Source organism: Mus caroli, unplaced genomic scaffold, assembly GCF_978045245.1.
Source record: "Mus caroli unplaced genomic scaffold, Mus_caroli_1 scaffold_12, whole genome shotgun sequence".
Classification (NCBI taxonomy): Eukaryota; Metazoa; Chordata; class Mammalia; order Rodentia; family Muridae; genus Mus; species Mus caroli.
In genome coordinates, this window is record NW_028227267.1 from 31351655 (window position 1) to 31372325 (window position 20671).

At 37.2% G+C, this 20671-nt stretch overlaps 1 protein-coding gene across 6 annotated transcripts in view; it reads right to left on the reverse strand.

Moving 5' to 3' along the window:
• Positions 1-20671, reverse strand: part of Nrg3 (neuregulin 3) — a 1083337-nt gene that overhangs the window by 37524 nt on the left and 1025142 nt on the right. For all 6 annotated transcript variants that reach the window (XM_021181241.3, XM_029468886.2, XM_029468883.2 and 3 more), the window contains exon 5: positions 143-245. In XM_021181241.3, the coding sequence (XP_021036900.1) occupies positions 143-245 (103 nt within the window). The remainder of the gene's footprint in view (positions 1-142; positions 246-20671) is intronic.

Genomic DNA, 20671 nt, shown 5'->3' on the forward strand with positions numbered 1-20671 from the left:
TCCATAGAAAGCTCTAGTTCTGTTCAGCTTGTTGTTCGACCCATGTGCAAAAAATCCATCTGTTTGGAGCTGAAATTAAATTAACAAAGAAAAAGCTCTTTCTTTAAGAATGAACCTTTAGTCACCAGAGAAATGGTCTTACTTGCTTTTGAAGTAGAATGCTGCACAGAACATGCCCACGATGACAATTCCAAAGATGATACATGAAATTGACAGCACCTGCCTTTGATAAACGTCTTCACTCTCTGTGAATTTGAAAAACAGGATTAGAATGGATGCTAGTGGGGCACAGAGGCAGCAATCTCCATCTCTTTACTTCTGAACTAGTAGGAGTCTTTCAAAGCCAATATTTTTGGTTGTTGTTATTCCTGTCATGAATAAGAGAAAAACATGAGGAAGATATTATGATCCAGCTTCTTTGTGGAAATCTGTACCATAACTATTACTTTTAATTTGCTCCTTTTAATATCTGTTCAGATGTATAAGTACTCTCTCACTCTCATACATGTAACAACTTGGTAAATATTGTGAATTCTAGGAGTTCTGAAAAATATATTAGCATATGTTTTAGTAACTACAGTAGGGCACTATTTGTTCAGCTAGAAGGTAAGTGTCCATCTTCAGAGACTGGTGCCAACAAAAACTTTGAGTTTACATTCTGTGATGCTCATATTTATGTGTTATCTCATTCTGGTTTTGAGTTCTGTCATTATTTATCTTTCTATTACTCTAATATTGAAGTATTTATATAAAATCATGTTTGCCACATCTGTAGCCATCTCTTTGTTGGTGACCCAGTAGACACCATTCTCTATAGCAATGTGTTACCTTGTCTTTTGTCACCATAAAACACAGCAATTGAGAAACATTTTCCATTACTACTATTTACACTCAACTTCTTTTTTTAGTTTTTATTTTTATTTTTATTTTTTTTTAAAAAAAGCTTCTTAAAACTGTTATTGTGCCTTATCAAGGGTGTTGGTTCCAAAGATCCTAGAACTTTCTCTTTGTAAATTTCCATTCTTTTTGCTTTCATTTCTCTCTTTAAACAGCATGTACACCATAGGACATGGTTACAATCACTGAGACACACTTGCAAATACTCTCTTTAAGTGTTTCCATTTATTATCACATTCATCCATTTAACAACATATCCACATGCAAATTCAAGAAACTGACAACCTTCACAACACTTGAAGCATCTCATAGCATGCCTAGACAATTATGCTATGGGAAAGATACTTTTTAAGTGTTGAAGGCTGAAAACCAGGTTTCTTAGATGGGTATCAAGTCCTTACAATATCATCTACTCCGTAGTTCATACACCCAGGTGGATCATCTACCTCAACAATCCTCAAACATCTGATAACTGACACATCCCTGACTCTCAGATATTTTGCAAGTCCTAAGAGAAGCCTGTGTAGAAAAGCTAGAAGAACATTCCAAAGTAACAGCCAAGATCAGCATATTTGTTCTTATTCATTTTCATCCTTCTTCTGTATCTTTTCATCCTCCATTCCTCCATACCTCCTCACTAATTTATGTAGGGGTTCTTCAACTCCTGTGTGTCTCTCAGTGACCTTGAAAGCCTCTAGAGGACAGGCCATTCTCACTTGCTTCAGGTGAGGTACTAAGCAGCACATCTTAGTGAGCACAGAGCTTTTGGGTTTTAAACGTTCTCAGTGATGCTTTGGGTCTAGCAAACACTTTCTGAATGGAAGAATGTTCAGTACATGGATCACATGCATATGGCAGAATGGTTGTATTGTCCAACTTGGATCTCCTAATAGATAAGGTTGATTGCAATGAAATTTTAGGTAATTTTCATGTTAGGGAATTATTCATTAAGTATTCATTGAAGAAATACTCTACTTTAACCAAAGACTAATTCATTGGTTTATACTTCCTCCTCTTTTATTGGAGTCCTCTCATCATTGAACCTTAGAGGAACAGGATTCCTCTGAATTACTCTACTAGGACAGCAGCATATCGATACAAAACTCATACAAAACTCAAATCAGTACTTAGTATTATACAGATGGCATTTTCTTAATAAAAAGCCAGAGCAGTATATATATAGTATCATATTCAAACCTTAGTACGATATAAGTAGGTGGAGTTGTCATGGAAAATGCAAGTGTAAACCCTAAATATCTCTATGATTGACTATTTTAGCAGGATAAAGAAAAATCTAATGAATAGATTATTCAGACATATGGGTAAGTACACTAAAATAGACATGCTAGAAGGGAATTCCTCACCCTGACAAAGATCAGCTTTACTGGACACATACACATGTAATGGAAAACTATGTACTATCATGAAGACCTGAAATCTTTGTCCTTAAGAGACCAATAATGACTGCTTGCATCACTTCTACTGGGCACTGAAACAAACACATTCTATTAGGGACAATGGATGAAAATTTACCTTTTCAGACATTGTGGTTATCTGTGTAGGAAAGCTGTTGAAATTTACAAAGGAGGTAGGAGAGCTTGTAGCTGAAGTTACCATGTTTGTAGTACACAAATTATGAAAAAATTGCACTGCTTAAATGCATCCTTAATAGAATCAAATGAGTTGAATTTGAAAAGAAGACATTATAACAACATAAAAGCATGGTATTTATACAGATAAGTTTGAAAAAATGTATGCAGGTCTTGTTGAAAAGTTTGAAGGCAGACTGAAAGGGTTGAAAGGACAGAAACACAGACATATATGTTATGATAAGAAGACACATTCTTAGACCATGCAACTTCCCAGGGTGTCAGGGTGCAATACTACAGAAAACTGCTGGGTTTGGAAACACACTTCTGTATTCCCACCACTCATGAGGCTGAGAAAAGAATAACTTGATTTTGAAGCCAGACTGGGCTACACAATGAGATAGTATCTGAAAAAAACTAAACACCTTAGAGAAATTTTGCTGTTATCATAGAAACTAAAAGGCTGATTTTAAATGTTTGATGGAAACATAAAAGATAAAGAGTGCATACAACATTATTTCTAAAGTCAAGAGAACAGAGATTTTATCATAAGAAGAGCTATAGCAGTCAAAGGATGCCTAATTCTAGAGAAAAACAATGTAACATATAAGAGAGTCTAGAAATATGTTTCTTTTTTCCCACATTTTTATTAGATATTTTCTTCATTTACATTTCAAACGCTATCCCAAAAGTCCCCTAACCACCCCACCTCCCCCGCCCAACTCCCCTACCCCACTACTCCCACTTCTTGGCCCTGGTATTCCCTTGTACTGGGGCATATAAAGTTTGCTAGACCAAGGGGCCTCTCTTCCCAATGATGGCTGACTAGGCCATCTTCTGCTACATATGCAGCTAGAGACACAAAGTTCCAGAAATTAGCTATTGACCACAATTTCACATTTTACATAGAAATAAACTTTTAAAAGATGCAAATGTAAAAAATAAAAATAATAGATATAAATACAAAATTTTCAAACTATGAAAGTAGAAGAAAACATTTGAAAAGACCATGATATTATAGATTTGAAAGAGTTGAAGAATAAGAGATGTAAACACTAAAATATTTGCAAATAAAGATTATAGACTGAGTCATACTATAATGTTTCTTCTTCACAGATGCAGAATAGATTTGGCCTCAGAGATTCTTGTGTTTGAATGGTTGGGTAATAAGGAGTGGAACTCTTAGGAGGCACAACCTTGTTGGATGAAGTATGTTCTTTTTTAAATGTTTCCTTCAGCAGTCCTTCAACAGAGGAATAGATACTGAAAATGTGGTACATTTACACAATGGAGTAGTACTCAGCTATTAAAAACAATGAATTCATGAAATTCTTAGGCAAATGGATGGGACTAGAAAATATCATCCCGAGTGAGGTAACCCAATCACAAAAGAACACACATGGTATGCACTCACTGTTAAGTGGATATTAGCCCAATAGATTGGAATATCTGAGACACAATTCACAGACCATATGAAGCTCAATAAGAAGGAAGACCAAAGTGTGGATGTTTCTGTCCTTCTTGGAAGTAGGAACAATATACTCACAGGACGAAATAAGGAGACAAAGTATGGATCAGAGACTGCCCCACCTGGGAATCAATCCCATATACAGTCACCAAATATAGACACTGTTGTGGATTCCAAGAAGTGCATGCTAACAGGAGCCTGATACAGCTGTCTCCTGAGAGGCTCTGCCAGAGCCTGACTAATACAGAGGTGGATGCTCACAGCCAACCATTGGACTGAGCATTGGTTCCCCAATGAAAGAGTTAGAGAGAGGACTGAAGTAGCTGAAGGGATTTGCAACCCTATAGGAAGAACAACAATATCAACCAACCAGACGTCCCCCAGATCTCCCAGGGGCTAAACCATCAACCAAAGAGTACACATGGAAGGACCCACAGCTCTAGCCACATATGTAGCAGATGATGGCCTTGTCAGGCATCAATCGAGAAGAGTCCCTTGGTCCTGTGAAGGCTCAGTGCCCCATTGTAGGGGAATGTGAGGGCAGGCAGGTGGGAATGGGTGGGTGGGTGGGTGAACACCCTCATAGAAGTAGGGGAAGGGAGGATGGGTAGTAGATTTCCAGGAGGGGGTGACCAAGAAAGGGTATAACATTTGAAATGTAAACTAAGAAAATATCCAATAATAAAAAAAGGAGCCCTAGTCATGGTGTCTCTTCACAGCAATGGAAACCCTAAATATGACAAGTGCCATTATGAAAATGAATAGGAAAACACAGTCTCAGAAAATAAACACTCAACATGAGACCTAAACATAAAATATTAGCCACTCTTATGATTTAATAAGCAACCAATTTTGAGATGGCAATTTTGACCAAATTCCATTCTGAGGATAGATTCTCAGGATAACTTGGAATGATTAAGTATCCACATTCTATCCTGAGAATAAATTTTCAAGAGAACTTGGAATGATTGTGCATACAAAAGACATAGAGGATTTCAAATAAACTATGATAAGGTATCTGGGGTTGCTAATAAGATAGCTAAAAGTCAGTGCTTAGTATGCTATGGCAGGGATATAGTTCAATGAGCTCTCTAGAATACTCATAGTTTTAATAGACATAGCACTTTAAAAACAACTCCACATAGGTAACAATATATCTACTTTATGATGGAGTCATTCCATTCCTAGACATTTAACCAGCTTTAATGAAAAGGTGGTTTTACTTTTTATGCATGTCTATTAAATACTTTTATTTGTAATTCATAATAAAATTTCGCCAAACAGCCAAAAACAAATTAATGGAAACATTGTGTATATTCCTACAATGTAACATTACTCAGCACTGAAGAGAAATTAATTAGGGAAGTAATAAATAAACTAGATGGGTGTCAGAATAATTACTCAGAATAAGATACCTGACAAAGATCTATGCTGTCTACATCCAGTCATACAAAAATGTGGAAGCTGGAAGTTGTTGCCAGACACATGGAATAGATGTCTACTGTCTGGAGAACGAACGGATAAGGGATTACAGTGCAACATTAGAAAGCTTTTAAGTTGTAGATACATTAATTATCTTAATTTCAATGTTATCTCAATTTCAATGAAAATTTCATTGGTAGATAATTATGCTATGTTGTATTATATTAAATACTTTGGAAAAGGTTCATATCATCTCAGTTCTAAAATATTAAATTGAGGGGGACAATTTAAAATAGAAAATATATTGAGACAATAATTTTCTTCATATAAAACCCAGACTCTTTTGAGTCACACATATACATGGACATTATGTTTATATTCAAACATATGGTCATCACTATTAAACATGTATGGCTCCTCTGTTAGACTAAAGGTAATGTCACAAACGTTGAATATGAATATAAGTGTTGATGTGACATCTTTTTCCCCCTAGAATGTCTGATGGTTTATAGAATTATCATGCTTGTTGCTCTCTCTCTTCCCTACTCTCTCCATCTCCTGCTTCCCCCTACCTTCCTCTCTTCTCTCTGGGGTATGTTTTTCTTCTTGTTAATTATCTCTTTCTTGTTGCTCCGAATTGAATATAAATATATCAGAAGTGTTGCACTGTTGCTGTAAGCCCCTCTGGTTCAATATACTGAATTTTCATTTGTTCATTTGTTCATTGGCAGTGTATCCCCAGCTCCTACAACAGACCTTCTTAGCTGCCTATATGAAGAAATGAACGTGCATTTGTATTTTACACAAATAGTCTGATTTAAGTTATATGTGATTGCATTGGCTCTTATCTGAAAGAGCACTTAGGTCCACAACCTCTGATCATCACATATATATTTTTCTGAGCTCTGAGCATTGTCTCTGTCCATCAGGAACACCTACCGCTGACTCCACCCACTCTTCAGTTGATATTCCCTGGATGAAGGGTTGGATTTGTTTCTCATGAACCTGACATCTTCACTATTACTCTGTGTTCCCAAAGTCTTCTTCACAGCATATAGTTACACATAGAACACGATGAGATTAATTGTCCCTTGCTATTAAAGATCACTGCAGCATCATCTACCAACAGATAGCAGCGTCAAATCTACTGGACCCAGCATATCTCACAAGTGCAGACTTGAAGTTCAGTTTGTTTGGCGTTTTGGACCTGGCTGTGCTTGGAGCTGATGGTAATACATAGTCAGAATGCAGCATGTGGGTTGGCTGAGGAATACAAATTTTCTCACACCAGGATTTTCTAAGATGCTCCCCCAGTGCCTTTAAATGATTCCAGGAGCAGGTGAAATCATCCCCTGCTTTCAGATGTTTCTATCCCAGAATTTCCAACTGCATTACCAAACCCACAGCACCTGTATCAAAATCTGCATGCAGAGAAGCTGTTTCATTTCTTCACCCCCCCCCGACTGTCTGCCATAGATTATCCTTAAATTTGATTGCATACCTCCAAGTTCTTTGTCCTGTGAAAGTGTCTTTCAAACCAGTGCTTCACGAGCATCCACCCTTCTTATGCTTCATTTACATTTTAATTCTGGTTCATGCTAGAATATTGGAAAATCTAAAGTACACCTAAGAAAAATTTTAGGTTATTTTGTTTTCCCAGTAAATGGAGAAGGACTATTATATGGTTTAACAGGTTGGGTTGAACATTTTAAATTTGAAAGTGCTCCAAGTAAAGAGATATCATAGAAATCTTGTTGGGAGCATTTTGCCATGTAAAAATTTGTCATCTTTTCTACCCACATTTGTAGATTCATTAAGTCTTCCAACTGATATTAGGAGCAAAAAATTCCACAGCATTACATCTTGCTAGATTGTAGTAAGATGACTGCAGCACCACATGCATGAATTTGATAAGACAAGTGGCCCCTTACTGCTACTACCAATAATAAGTTTAAATATGAAGGATGATGAAACCCACTAAAACAAACATAGCAAAAATCAGGTTGTTCCCACTAGCATGAGTGATGTCAATATATGCACATTCCCTACTACTTATATTTGTCAAAAGTATCCTAGGAAGTTCAAAAAACCAATTCTTTGCTTAAATCGATAGTGAAATTCAACAACTAAATGCTTAAAATAAATTGATAGACCCAGATGTGGCTAGTGATGATCCTATTTGGTGCCTTTGATTGATAGAAAGTTAGACATGGGAAGCAAGGAGGGCCTAGGAGCCAGGCAATTCGGATTTCAGGTTGGTTTTGGGTGCCTTAATAGATTATCACAACCACATGACTCAGACCTTATCTCAACCAACAGAGAATAGTGGTATTACCTGTGTATATTGTAGGAATTATGTCAAAGAGACTTGGCTAAGGATTTAATGCATTGTCACTATTTAAAAAACTCTAATTACTTTTCTAAAACTGTGGTCCACTGTAAAATACATCTTAGAAAACATAGTTGCTAGCTTCATAATAGATCCGATCTTATAAACAACAATGGAAAGCATCCATGTGTATTTTTAAATATATCATTAATAATTTTAAGTCATTGTAAATTAGACTCCTGTAGTCAACAAAGTGGTGTTTAGAGCCAAGCATATTTAAGTTCAAGTTCATTTTTTTGAGTTTTGTCATTTATCAATATAATTATGCTATGTTATTTAACTTTAGGATTTCCCCAATCAAATAGGATTATTCATAGTTTTGTTTTACATACAATTAGCGTAGTGCTAAAACTCTAGAAGCTTTCAAAACATACTTTTCCTTTAAAATATTTTATAGGGTAAAGTGAAACCTAAATATATAAATCTCTTTCAGAATAGGGGAGCTTCACCAACTAAGAAAATTGGTTTCATTTCCAGAGAATGAGGGTTTCGTTCCCAGCATCCACATGGTATCTAAGAATTCTCTGTTAACTCCAGGTCCAAGATATCTGATGCCCTCTTATGGCCTCTAAATATACTGCATGCTGTGCACATACCTATGTAGAGGCAAACACTCATATACACAAAATAAAAACAATTTTTAAAAGAAGGGACCATATTCTAAATGTCCTCAGGACAAGGGGAACTTTAAGTTATGCAGTAAAGACCTTCTTTTTATTATGACTCTAACTCTCACATGGCCTGAGTCCTATTGAAACTTTCAGCACCAGAAGTGGTTGTTTTCTCTTATCACATGGCTTTCAGAACAAAGCATTCTCTAATTTTTCTCCAAACAGGGAATATTCAGACTGTATTGAGTTACATATTTCTTCTATATCTCCTCTGTGTAAGAAATGTGATTTTTTTTTCGCTGTAGTGTCACAACTATGCAAACATAATGTTTGATGGTAAGGATGAAAGGATAAGAAGAAATCAGTCCTCATTGTGGGCTTTGAAATCCACCGTATTTGTTGTGGACTAAGCCAACATTGAAGAGAATATGAAGTGCTTGCTATAGGTGGATATGTCATGCAGCAGAGGTGTATTTATTATAAGGAACCTTATGTTTCAGAGAGCTCAACATGGCAGGGGTGAAATGTAAATGTAATTTAGAAGCCAGTTTTAGACACAAGTAATAGGATAGCAGGCATTTTTCAGTTATAAGAAACAAAACATACACAGTTCCTAAGATAAATCAGAGTAAGCAGAGCTGCACTGAGGCAAGAGGGACATGATACTCAGTGAATGTGTCATTATCGCCACAGGAAATGACTGAGGTATTTGAGGAGAATGCTGGGGTATTCACTTCATATTTTCTTTATAATATAGAAAAAAGTTGGAGGGAAATGAGTGAAGTTGGTACAGAATCCAGATGGGAGGCCATATCATGAGCTCAGGTACTTGTGATGGGTGTTGGCACAGGAGCAAGTAGCAATGGGAGAAAGCAAATAGAGATCTTCAGTCAAATACTTAAGAGATAAGAAGACAATGCTCTATACTAACACGGAGGATGTTCAGAGTAGTCTGGAAAGACAAATTTAGCTTAGAATTTACCAGTTTCAAGAATATATAGAATATCAAAATAGAGATGTTGAGTATACACTTAAACACAGGTAAATAGGCTCAGAGAAATGGTACCAAGCTGTTAGACATAAATGTTTTAAGGATGTGTTCCTGCTCACAATAAATGTGCTCTCTTTGTGTGATAGTTCTATTAAAAGAAAATAACACAAATAAGGAATCCTGGGGAAAAGAGAAAAATTATTTTAAAAAAGCTCATGCACATGAACATGCTCACAAATATAGACATGCCCCCCACCCTCTGCCAGAGAGAGAGAGAGAGAGAGAGAGAGAGAGAGAGCAATATAGTCATATACAGGAGCCATTGTATCCCCATCTGGACAAGTGTATTCTGAACATATGCAAATCAGACCCTCTGTGGAAACTAGGTAACAATGAAAGCTTGATTTCTTTGATTATTATTCTAAAAGTCAAGCTAACAATACTACCAGGGCTCCTTATCCAAATACTCATTTGGTGAGGCCATGCAGTTAAGAGTCTACGTACAAAAGCAAAATCTTCATAATACAACAATATTTACTAATGAAGCCACACTATGAATGGAGCCTGCAGTAGCATTCACCACTGTCTAATTCCAACACTTGCTTCAATCTATCAAATCCATAATCTGTGTAGGTCAGGCTCTTCATGACTGTTGGTCTCTGACTCTATGACTTCATGCCCTCAATGTGACAAGATAAAATTGAAATAGGTTTATTTCAACATTAATTACTCCTGGACAAAGGTGGCCTTCTGAATATTGTTCCTAAATATCAACAAATGATAGAGACATTAAAATGTTAGGAGTTTAAAGGGAGCTGCAAAATGTATTCTACTCAGTCAAGAGAATAAAAAGAATGGTCAGAATGTTTAGAAACTGAGACTAGAATGTTTTAATTTGATGACTAAAAATGAATGGAATTAAATTGTCTAATGAATTCAATTCATTCATTTCATTAAAATTCATTTAAAGTAAAAAGAGATCCTGAAGGCCAATGACAGAAGCCCTCACTGAGTTTATACTTAACACTGGAAGGTGTTATTACTTTACACTAATATATATATATATATATTAGTGTACATATATATATATGAAAGTAATCCCTCAACGAACCTAAAAGAAGACTGCCACAAGAACAGAATGCCAATTCTAACATCGAATATATATATATATATATATATATATATATATATATATATATATCCAGAATAGTTCAAGGACTACCACTACAGCTAGCCAGGTGCAGAGAGGCTGAGATATCTAGAAGGTATTGTAAGGCTTAACAGCCAAGTCAATTATTTCCTTCTGGATGTCCCCTCCCAACTTTCCTGTTATAGAATTCATTCTTTTGCTGTTGGAAATTATCAGCAGAAAGGTGCCTTTTATAAATATTTTGAAAAGATTAATTAATTCACAATAAAATGTCAACATTCATAATTATCTTTGATCTTATTGCAAAGACTATTATGGAACTGTTTCACACAAAGATGCTGAGGCACTAGGCCCCAAGACCTGCAAAAGGACATTATTTCAATAAGATATACGCTGACTTGAATACTGATGTCCTTCTCTTAAATTAAAATTCATATGCTGAGATCCAACTCCTAGCAGAGAATATTAAAAGCTGAGTCCTTTGGAAGGAAGCTGATTATTAAAGCTCTGATCTGCTGAAGAGACCAAGGTCCTTCAGCAAACAAGGTTAGAGGAACAACCTTGTGGCCTCAGTTTTTTTCCAAGATTTATTTATTTTTATTTATATGAGCACACTGCAGCTGTCTGCAGACATACACCAGAAGAGTGCATCAGATCCCACTACAGATTGTTCTAAGCCACCATGTGGTTGCTGGGAATTGAACTCAGGACCTCTGGGAGAGCAGTTAGTACTCTTAACCACTGAGCCATCTATCTAGCACATCACCTCAGATACTTGAGAGCATAAGAAAAAGGCACCATCTAAGGAAGCAGAGAGCAAACTTTCCCCAGCTCTCCAATATAATGGTACCTTGACCTTTGGTTTTTCATCCTCCTTCATGGTTAAGAGTAAGGATTTGTTAACAAATAATTGTGTCTGAGTATATTGTTTCAACAGTCAAAATGGACTGGTATTATGTCTATGTAGATCATCACGTTGAGATAAGGTCATGAGACACTACCCTAATCCATCATTACTGTATCATTCTCAAAAGGGGAGAGTTGGAGAGATGTGAGCTTGTATGCGTGTGTGTATGTGTGTGTGTGTATATGTACAAACACACATACACACACACAGACAGACACATGGGGAGGGGAGAGAAGAGAATGTACCATTGAATAATGAAATTCAGGATGACCTATCTAGAAGACAAAGAGGACCAAAGATGACCAAGGCTTTGGAGAAAGGAAGCATAGTTTCCCTTCAGAGCCTCAGAGGAAACCAAGCTTGCTATCTATTCATACTAGATGTCAGGTCACAAAACAGCAAGATAAAATTCTTTTCTTTAAGTCATCATTTTGTGTATTTTGTCACAGCAGCCCTAGCAAGCCAGGTACACTTATGATAAACACTATGATGGCTAAAAATTCTTCCCATACCCACTTTTATTTTGTATCCAAAATGAATCAGTCTGTCTCCACGAACCCCACACAAGTATAATTTTCCTTCCTAGATTGGCTAGCTCCATAGCAAGGGTACTGCATAGCATAGTTACTCAGAAGTCTTGGGTCAACTGAGTAGCTTCAGGTTCGGCCACCTGATGTGATTTACCAGTGGCTACTCTGACTGCTGAGCTAATAAAAGGTGAGACATTTTTGGCATGGATTTCCATATCCCTTCCAGAGACCCATTCTGTGCTGTAAAGCACATTTTAATATGTATATGTGTGTGTGTCATTTATCTACCCATCTATCCATTTATCTGTCTGTCTACCTATCTTCTGTCTATCATCTATCTATCTATCTATCTATCATCTATATATGTATGTGTGTAATTAATTCTGTCACAATAAAATGCTGATGTTAAAATATATTTTTCTATTATTTCTAGACAAATTGTCATTAAATGAGCATCATTCACTAAATGTGATGTGTATAAAGAATTGGCAATTTAAATGTATAAACACATTTGTTCTTAACCTACAGTTTTCTTTGCTTCCCCTTTCCCAGATCAACATAAACCTTCAGGGTTATAATAAGCTTTAACTTTTCCTTCCTTTCACAGATAGTAACAGCTTTGGATGACTACACATAAATGAATGGTATAAAGTATAATTTGAGAATCAGAATGAAAAAAATGCTCTGGATTTTCCTTGATATTTCTAACATTTGATGGCTTTCCAAGTATTATTTCTTTCCCCAAATAAACTATAGACAGAAAGCAGATCTGATTTTTTTTTTTTCTAAAAATAAGCTATCAGTGAGTTTTCAATGCTGAGTAAAAATCTTTTGGTGTCATCGGACTTCACTGTTTGAATGCCCACGAAGTCCACTTTTTCTGAAGGTGTTCTCAGTGGGCTGATCATTCAGGTTCAAGCACACATCCACATTCTCAGAGCAAGACATGTGACTTGCCATGATAGAAGTTCCCATTCTAGTCAATGAGAAGATCCTGCCAACATGTTAATGAGAATAATACATTATTCAACCTATTTGGATGGAGGTAGGGATTCTAATTTCTGTCTTGCCTCATAGGGAAATATCTAGGTCCAAAGTTAAAATCAAATCCCTTTAGTTTTCCTTATGACCAATCATCTCCTGCAGCCTGGTGGGATGGAGTGACAGATCTCTGTGTCTTTGGCTTCAGTCAGTGGTGACACCACTGCAAGCACCCATGCACATCCTTATAAACTAGGACCAACGATTATAGGTTAGCTCCCTCAGCTTTGGCATCCCCAAAATCCTATAAACAGCTTTTCTGAATCAAGTGTAGATCAAATGCCTCAGAACATGTGTCTAGACTAGGTATTATTCATTAGCTACATAGACATAGCATTTTTTCTTATAAGTTTTGAGACTATACTTTTAACATTTCTCATCTTCTGTTTTTTTCTTCAAACTTTATGTCTTTCCTTATTCTCTTTAAAATACATAGTCTTTTTAAAGTACTTGTCACGTACTCATATGCATTAAATACACACACACAGAGACACACATATATAAGTAAACCTGCTTAGTCTGTATAATGCTACTTGGATATATATGTTTATCTAAAAGTCTACAATATGTTACTAATGGGAATTTACGCAATTCTATTTAACCTGTCTGTGGCTCAGTTTGATTGTCTCACCTTCACTTCATCTCTGAAAGATTAAATGGAGTACTTTGTATGAAACATTCACTGAGCATAAGCCTTGAGCCTCTGCCTGTTATCATAATATAAAGACTCAATGTTTCCTACTATGTCATCATCATCATCATCATTATCATAATGTGTCAGTCCCACAGGACTAAGAAGACTTAATGTAAAAGTTGGATTTGGATATAACACTGAAATTCCACAAAGCAAACAACTCGTAAATCTTTAAACCATAAAGGAAACAGAAGCTCACAGTGGGCGCTGTGCTCAAGTGCAGGACACATTTGACCTCTTTTCAGCAACATCAACAGTAAACTAGCCAATATGTTGTTCTCTTACCAGCTTTGGTTCTGATATTGCAGAACTAAGCTCATTTCCAATTGGTTTTGAAGAGTTCATTAAATAAAATTGGAAATGAATTTCTTGACTGCTGACCCCTCCCATCAACATTTTGTCACCCCTATCACTTCACTGTCTGAGTTGTGTCCAGTTTTACCAACTTGCCTCCTCTACAGATTACAGCTTCTATTTTCTCAAAAGCCTAGCTAGTTCATGAACCTATCACTGATTTGACCTAAGAATGATCTTTAACTTTCTAACCACTTTCATAAGGAGACTAGTTTCTCTTTGATTTTTTCTTCAAATAATCAAAATGTCATTTAGAGTAAACCTTATATTAAAGTGTACAATTCTAAAATACATAATTAATTTATAGTATGGGGGCAAATATATATAAATTTTAACTGACACGTATCTGAAGAGAAAAAATGTCACCAGATTCCCAGAAGATAGTGGACCTCTTCTAGAATAATGAGTACCTTGTCTCTATACATACCCAATAACATGAATTAAAGCACCAAGCATTAACTGTATGTGCTTTAGAACTTTATATACATGGAGTCCTAATCATGTATTATTCTTATGATAAAGGAATTTTTCATTATTATGCTACTTAGATTTAATCATATTGTTGCTTGCTACTATGAAACATCTATTTTCCTCCTGTTAGCATACTTTTACAAATGTATAATAACATTAAAATTATGCAAATGTGGAAGTGTTAGCTCTCTTAGGTCCACTGCATCATTTGCAATGAGTGTGTAGCATTTTGTCATAAGGTGATATGATGTAGTCTTACAAGCTTGCAGTATCTAAACTTTAGATGAATATTAATACACCAAGGACCATGTAGAAGCACAAATAAAACAAATGTCAGATAAAGGTAATGAAATAAAGTACCTATTTCATAGGTATGAATATGGGTATAGATACAGGAAGTTTGAGCAAAGGTCTTTCCTTTCCTAATTCAGAGCTGAACAAAGAATTCTCACCTGAGGAATACCGAATGGCTGAGAAGCACCTGAAAAAAGGTTCAACATCCTCAATCATCAGGGAAATGCAAATCAAAACAACCCTATGATTCCACCTCACACCAGTCAGAATGGCTAAGATCAAAAATTCAGGTGACAGCAGATGCTGGCGAGGATGTGGAGAAAGAGGAACACTTCTCCATTGTTGGTGGGATTGCAAGATTGTACAACGACTGTGGAAATCAGTCTGGCAGTTCCTCAGAAAATTGGACATAGTACTACCAGAGGATCCAGCAATACCTCTCCTGGGCATATATCCAGAAGATGTCCCAACCGGTAAGAAGGACACATGCTCCACTATGTTCATAGCAGCCTTATTTAAAATAGCCAGAAGCTGGAAAGAACCCAGATGCCCCTCAACAGAGAAATGGATACAGAAAATGTGGTACATCTACACAATGGAGTACTACTCAGCTATTAAAAAGAATGAATTTATGAAATTCCTAGGCAAATGGATGGACCTGGAGGGCATCATCCTGAGTGAGGTAACACAATCACAAAGGAACTCACACAATATGTACTAACTGATAAGTGGATATTAGCCCAGAAACTTAGGATACCCAAGATATAAGAGACAATTTACTAAATGCATGAAACTCAAGAAGAACGAAGACCAAAGTGTGGACACTTTGCCCCTTCTTAGAATTGGGAACAAAACACCCATGGAAGGAGTTACAGAGACAATGTTTGAAGCTGTGACGAAAGAGTGGACCATCTAAGCCGGGCGTGGTGGCGCATGCCTTTAATCCCAGCACTCGGGAGGCAGAGGCAGGCGGATTTCTGAGTTCGAGGCCAGCCTGGTCTACAAAGTGAGTGCCAGGACAGCCAGGGCTACACAGAGAAACCCTGTCTCGAAAAACCAAAAAAAAAAAAAAAAAGAGTGGACCATCTAGAGACTGCCATATCCGGGGATCCATCCCATAATCAGCTTCCAAATGCTGACACCATTGCACACACTAGCAAGATTTTGCTGAAAGGACCCAGATATAGCTCTCTCTTGTGAGACTATGCCGGGGCCTAGCAAACACAGAAGTGGATACTCACAGTCAGCTATTGGATGGATCACAGGGCCCCCAATGGAGGAGCTAGAGAAAGTATCCAAGGAGCTAAAGGGATCTGCAACCCTATAGATGGAACAACATTTTGAACTAACCAGTACCCCTGAGCTCTTGACTCCAGCTGCATATTTATCAAAAGATGGCCTAGTCGGCCATCACTGGAAAGAGAGACCCATTGGACTTGCAAACTTTATATGCCCCAGTACAGGGGAATGCCAGGGCCAGAAAGTGGGAGTGGGTGGGTAGAGGAGTGGTGGGGAGGGTATGGGGGACTTTTGGGATAGCATTGGAAATGTAAATGAGGAAAATACCTAATAAAAAATTATATATACATATATATATAAAGAAGTTCCTCTGCCTGTCATCTCTTCAACACCTCATGAACCTATACAAACCTTGCTGGTGAGTTCTTCCTTCCAGTCAACACTACACAAAAATCATAGCCAGGATTCAAGGAAAGGGAGGTGTTTTGGGCAAACTGAATTTATTTAATGACAGAACCACTAGAAAACCTTCTTAAGGCTAGGCTTCTTGACTGGACTATGAAATATTGACATATATAGGTCTCTATGATAGCAAGAGCTGTAAATGTATGATGACTGACCAGTCTTATAGAACTATATGAATTTCTGATGTTCAATACTGAATGTCATGGTGTACTTAGAACTCTATAGAATCTAAAATAAGAAAGACATAAGACAAGTCATTATTTCATCATTTAAAGTTTGGTGACTTTAGAGTTTTATCCCATTTCCTTGTCAAAGAATAAGAGGACCAAAGATCACTATTGAATGATGGAGTCCCAGTTAAAGAAGCACATAGTCACCCAGCAGGGAATGCCATGATGCTCCACTTCTGTAGTGATACCAATGTGGAGCTTAGAAAAGAATGAACTATTTCACTCAATATGATGGTAAGGTAAGCCCCAAGACATCAGAGAGTGAGGTTCAGTATATTTAGCATACAGTTCCAAGGAATAAGAGAAGCAAAGAAGAGCTGAAACACAAATTCAGAAATAAGATAATCTTTTCCTGTCATGCTAATAAAGTCTTATGAGCATTTGATTAGAGTAGAAAAGAATAGAATTTTAGGATATTTGGTGGAGTACTGAAGTTTTATGATTATCTGCTCATATTGTCTCCAATTAAAGTAAATACATTATTGTTTTCATTTAGCCTACCACCTGAGGAGCAAAAGGTCCATCTAAAACTTTTGAACCAACTTTCTACCATCAGTCATCTAAGTTTGTGAAGGATTTGTGGTCTTACCCATATGTTTATTCATTTCTAGAGAAATGACAATGGCCTACTTTGGCATCCAAGTGGTGGGTTAACTGAGGAAGGCAGCCATTGGAAGGCAGTGTTTAGAGCCACTGACAGGAGTGGATCCAGATAGCTACAGGAGCTGCTGCCAAAGGCAGCCACTGATTAGAGAAGTTACTTGGCAGACATTTTTCTGAGGGAACAAAGGTTAATTTACTAGAGTGGCACTCTCTGTGGCCAGAGAAAAAACTATGAACTCTTTTAACTCCTTGTGGACAGTGAGAAAGAAAAGGAAAAAGAGAAACCTCTCTCTCTCTCTCTCTCTCTCTCTCTCACACACAAACACACACACAGACACACACACACAGACACACACACACACACTGGATTAAACAAAGGCAGTGTCCAATAACTTCATACACACAAACATACATGCATTCATAGATACACTCATATATATACATGTATACAGACCTACAAAGAGTCACATACACATTCTCACAAAGAATGTTTAGAGCAAAGCACCAGCAAGCAGGCTCCAAGCATTTAACACATACATATATAAATATACTCAGTTGGTAGATAGAGCAAGTTCCAACACACACCCAGACAAGATTTCCACATATGCATACATACACATAATTGATAAGTAGAAAGAACAATATTTCAGCCCCCATCCACATAAACCTTACACATATACATAACTGATGGATGGAACAATGTTCCTGCACACTCTCACACAAACTCTACACATATACATACATACACATAGTTGATGGATAAAAGGAACAACGCTCCAACCCTCATACATTATTCTTCCTTCCATAAGTTATATATCCCAGAAAAAATTCAAACAGTGTAAAATTACAATTTTATATTGTATATTCCAATATTTGTATTTACATTAACTCAAACAAATCAATGGACTTTCTCTACACAAAGAATAAACAGGCTGAGAAAGAAATTAGGGAAACAATACCCTTCTCAATAGTCACAAATAATATAAAATATCTTGGCGTGACTCTAACTAAGGAAGTGAAAGATCTGTATAATAAAAACTTCAAGTCTCTGAAGAAAGAAATTCTAGAAGATCTCAGAAGATGGAAAGATCTCCCATGCTCATGGATTGGCAGGATCAACATTGTAAAAATGGCTATCTTGCCAAAAGCAATCTATAGATTCAATGCAATCCCCATCAAAATTCCAAATCAATTCTTCAACGAATTAGAAAGTGCAATCTGCAAATTCATCTGGAATAACAAAAAACCTAGGATAGCAAAAACTCTTCTCAAGGATAAAAGAACCTATAGTGGAATCACCATGCCGGACCTAAAGCTTTACTACAGAGCAATTGTGATAAAAACTGCATGGTACTGGTATAGTGACAGACAAATAGACAAATGGAATAGAATTGAAGACCCAGAAATGAACCCACACACCTATGGTCACTTGATCTTCGACAAGGGAGCTAAAAACATCCAGTGGAAGAAAGACAGCATTTTCAACAAATGGTGCTGGCACAACTGGTTGTTAACATGTAGAAGAATGCGAATCGATCCATTCCTATCTCCTTGTACTAAGGTCAAGTCTAAGTGGATCAAGGAACTTCACATAAAACCAGAGACACTGAAACTTATAGAGGAGAAAGTGGGGAAAAGCCTTGAAGATATGGGCACAGGGGAAAAATTCCTGAATAGAACAGTAATGGCTTGTGCTGTAAGATCGAGAATTGACAAGTGGGACCTCATGAAACTGCAAAGCTTCTGCAAGGCTAAAGACACCATCAATAAGACAAAAAAACCACCAACAGATTGGGAAAGGATCTTCACCTACCCTAAATCAGATAAGGGACTAATATCCAATATATATAAAGAACTCAAGAAGGTGGACTCCAGAAAGTCAAATAACCCCATTAAAAAATGGGGCTCAGAACTGAACAAAGAATTCTCACCTGAGGAATACCGAATGGCAGAGAAGCACCTGAAAAAATGTTCAACATCCTTAATCATCAGGGAAATGCAAATCAAAACAACCCTGAGATTCCACCTCACACCAGTCAGAATGGCTAAGATCAAAAATTAAGGTGACAGCAGATGCTGACGAGGATGTGGAGAAAGAGGAACACTCCTCCATTGTTGGTGGGATTGCAAGCTTGTACAATCACTCTGGATATCAGTCTGGCAGTTCCTCAGAAAATTGGACATAGTACTACCGGAGGATCCAGCAATACCTCTCCTGGGCATATATCCAGAAGATGTCCCAACCGGTAAGAAGGACACATGCTCCACTATGTTCATAGCAGCCTTATTTATAATAGCCAGAAGCTGGAAAGAACCCAGATGTCCCTCAACAGAGGAATGGATACAGAAATTATGGTACATTTACACAATGGAGTACTACTCAGCTATTAAAAAGAATGAATTTATGAAATTCCTAGCCAAATGGATGGACCTGGAGGGCATCATCTTGAGTGAAGTAACACAATCACAAAAGAACTCACACAATATGTATTCACTGATAAGTGGATATTAGCCCAAAACTTAGGATACCCAAGATATAAGATACAATTTGCTAAACGCATGAAACTCAAGAAGAATGAAGACCAAAGTGTGGACACTGTGCCCCTTCTTAGAATTGGGAACAAAACACCCAGGGAAGGAGTTACAGAGACAAAGTTCGTAGCTGTGATGTAAGGATGGACCATTTAGAGACTGCCGTATCCAGGGATCCATCGCATAAGCAGCTTCTAAACGCTGACACCATTGCATACACTAGCAAGATTTTGCTGAAAGGACCCAAATATAGCTGTCTCTTGTGAGATGATGCCGGGGCCTAGCAAACACAGGAGTGGATGTTCACAGTCAGCTATTGGATGTATCACAGGGCTCCCAATGGAGAAGCTAGAGAAAGTACCCAAGGAGCTAAAGGGATCTGCAACCCTATTGTTGGAACAACATGATGTACTAACCAGAATCCCGGAGCTCTTGTCTCTAGCTGCATATGTATCGAAAGATGGCCTAGTCGGCCATCACTGGAAAGAGAGGCCCATTGGACTTGCAAACTTTATATGCCCCAATATAGGGGAATGCCAGGGCCAAAAGAATGGGAATGGGTGGGTAGGGAAGTGGGTGGCGCTATGGGGGACTTTTGGGATAGCATTGGAAATGTAATTGAGGAAAATATGTAATAAAAAAAATACTTATACTGTAAATTACAAATTTTAGTTTTCTTCTACTAAATGATTATGAAAAAATAGTGTTTCTATAACGTATAATACTAAAAATTAATCCATGCTCTCACCAGCTAAGCACAGTCTACTGATCTCAGTTTATTCCCAGTGTAGCAC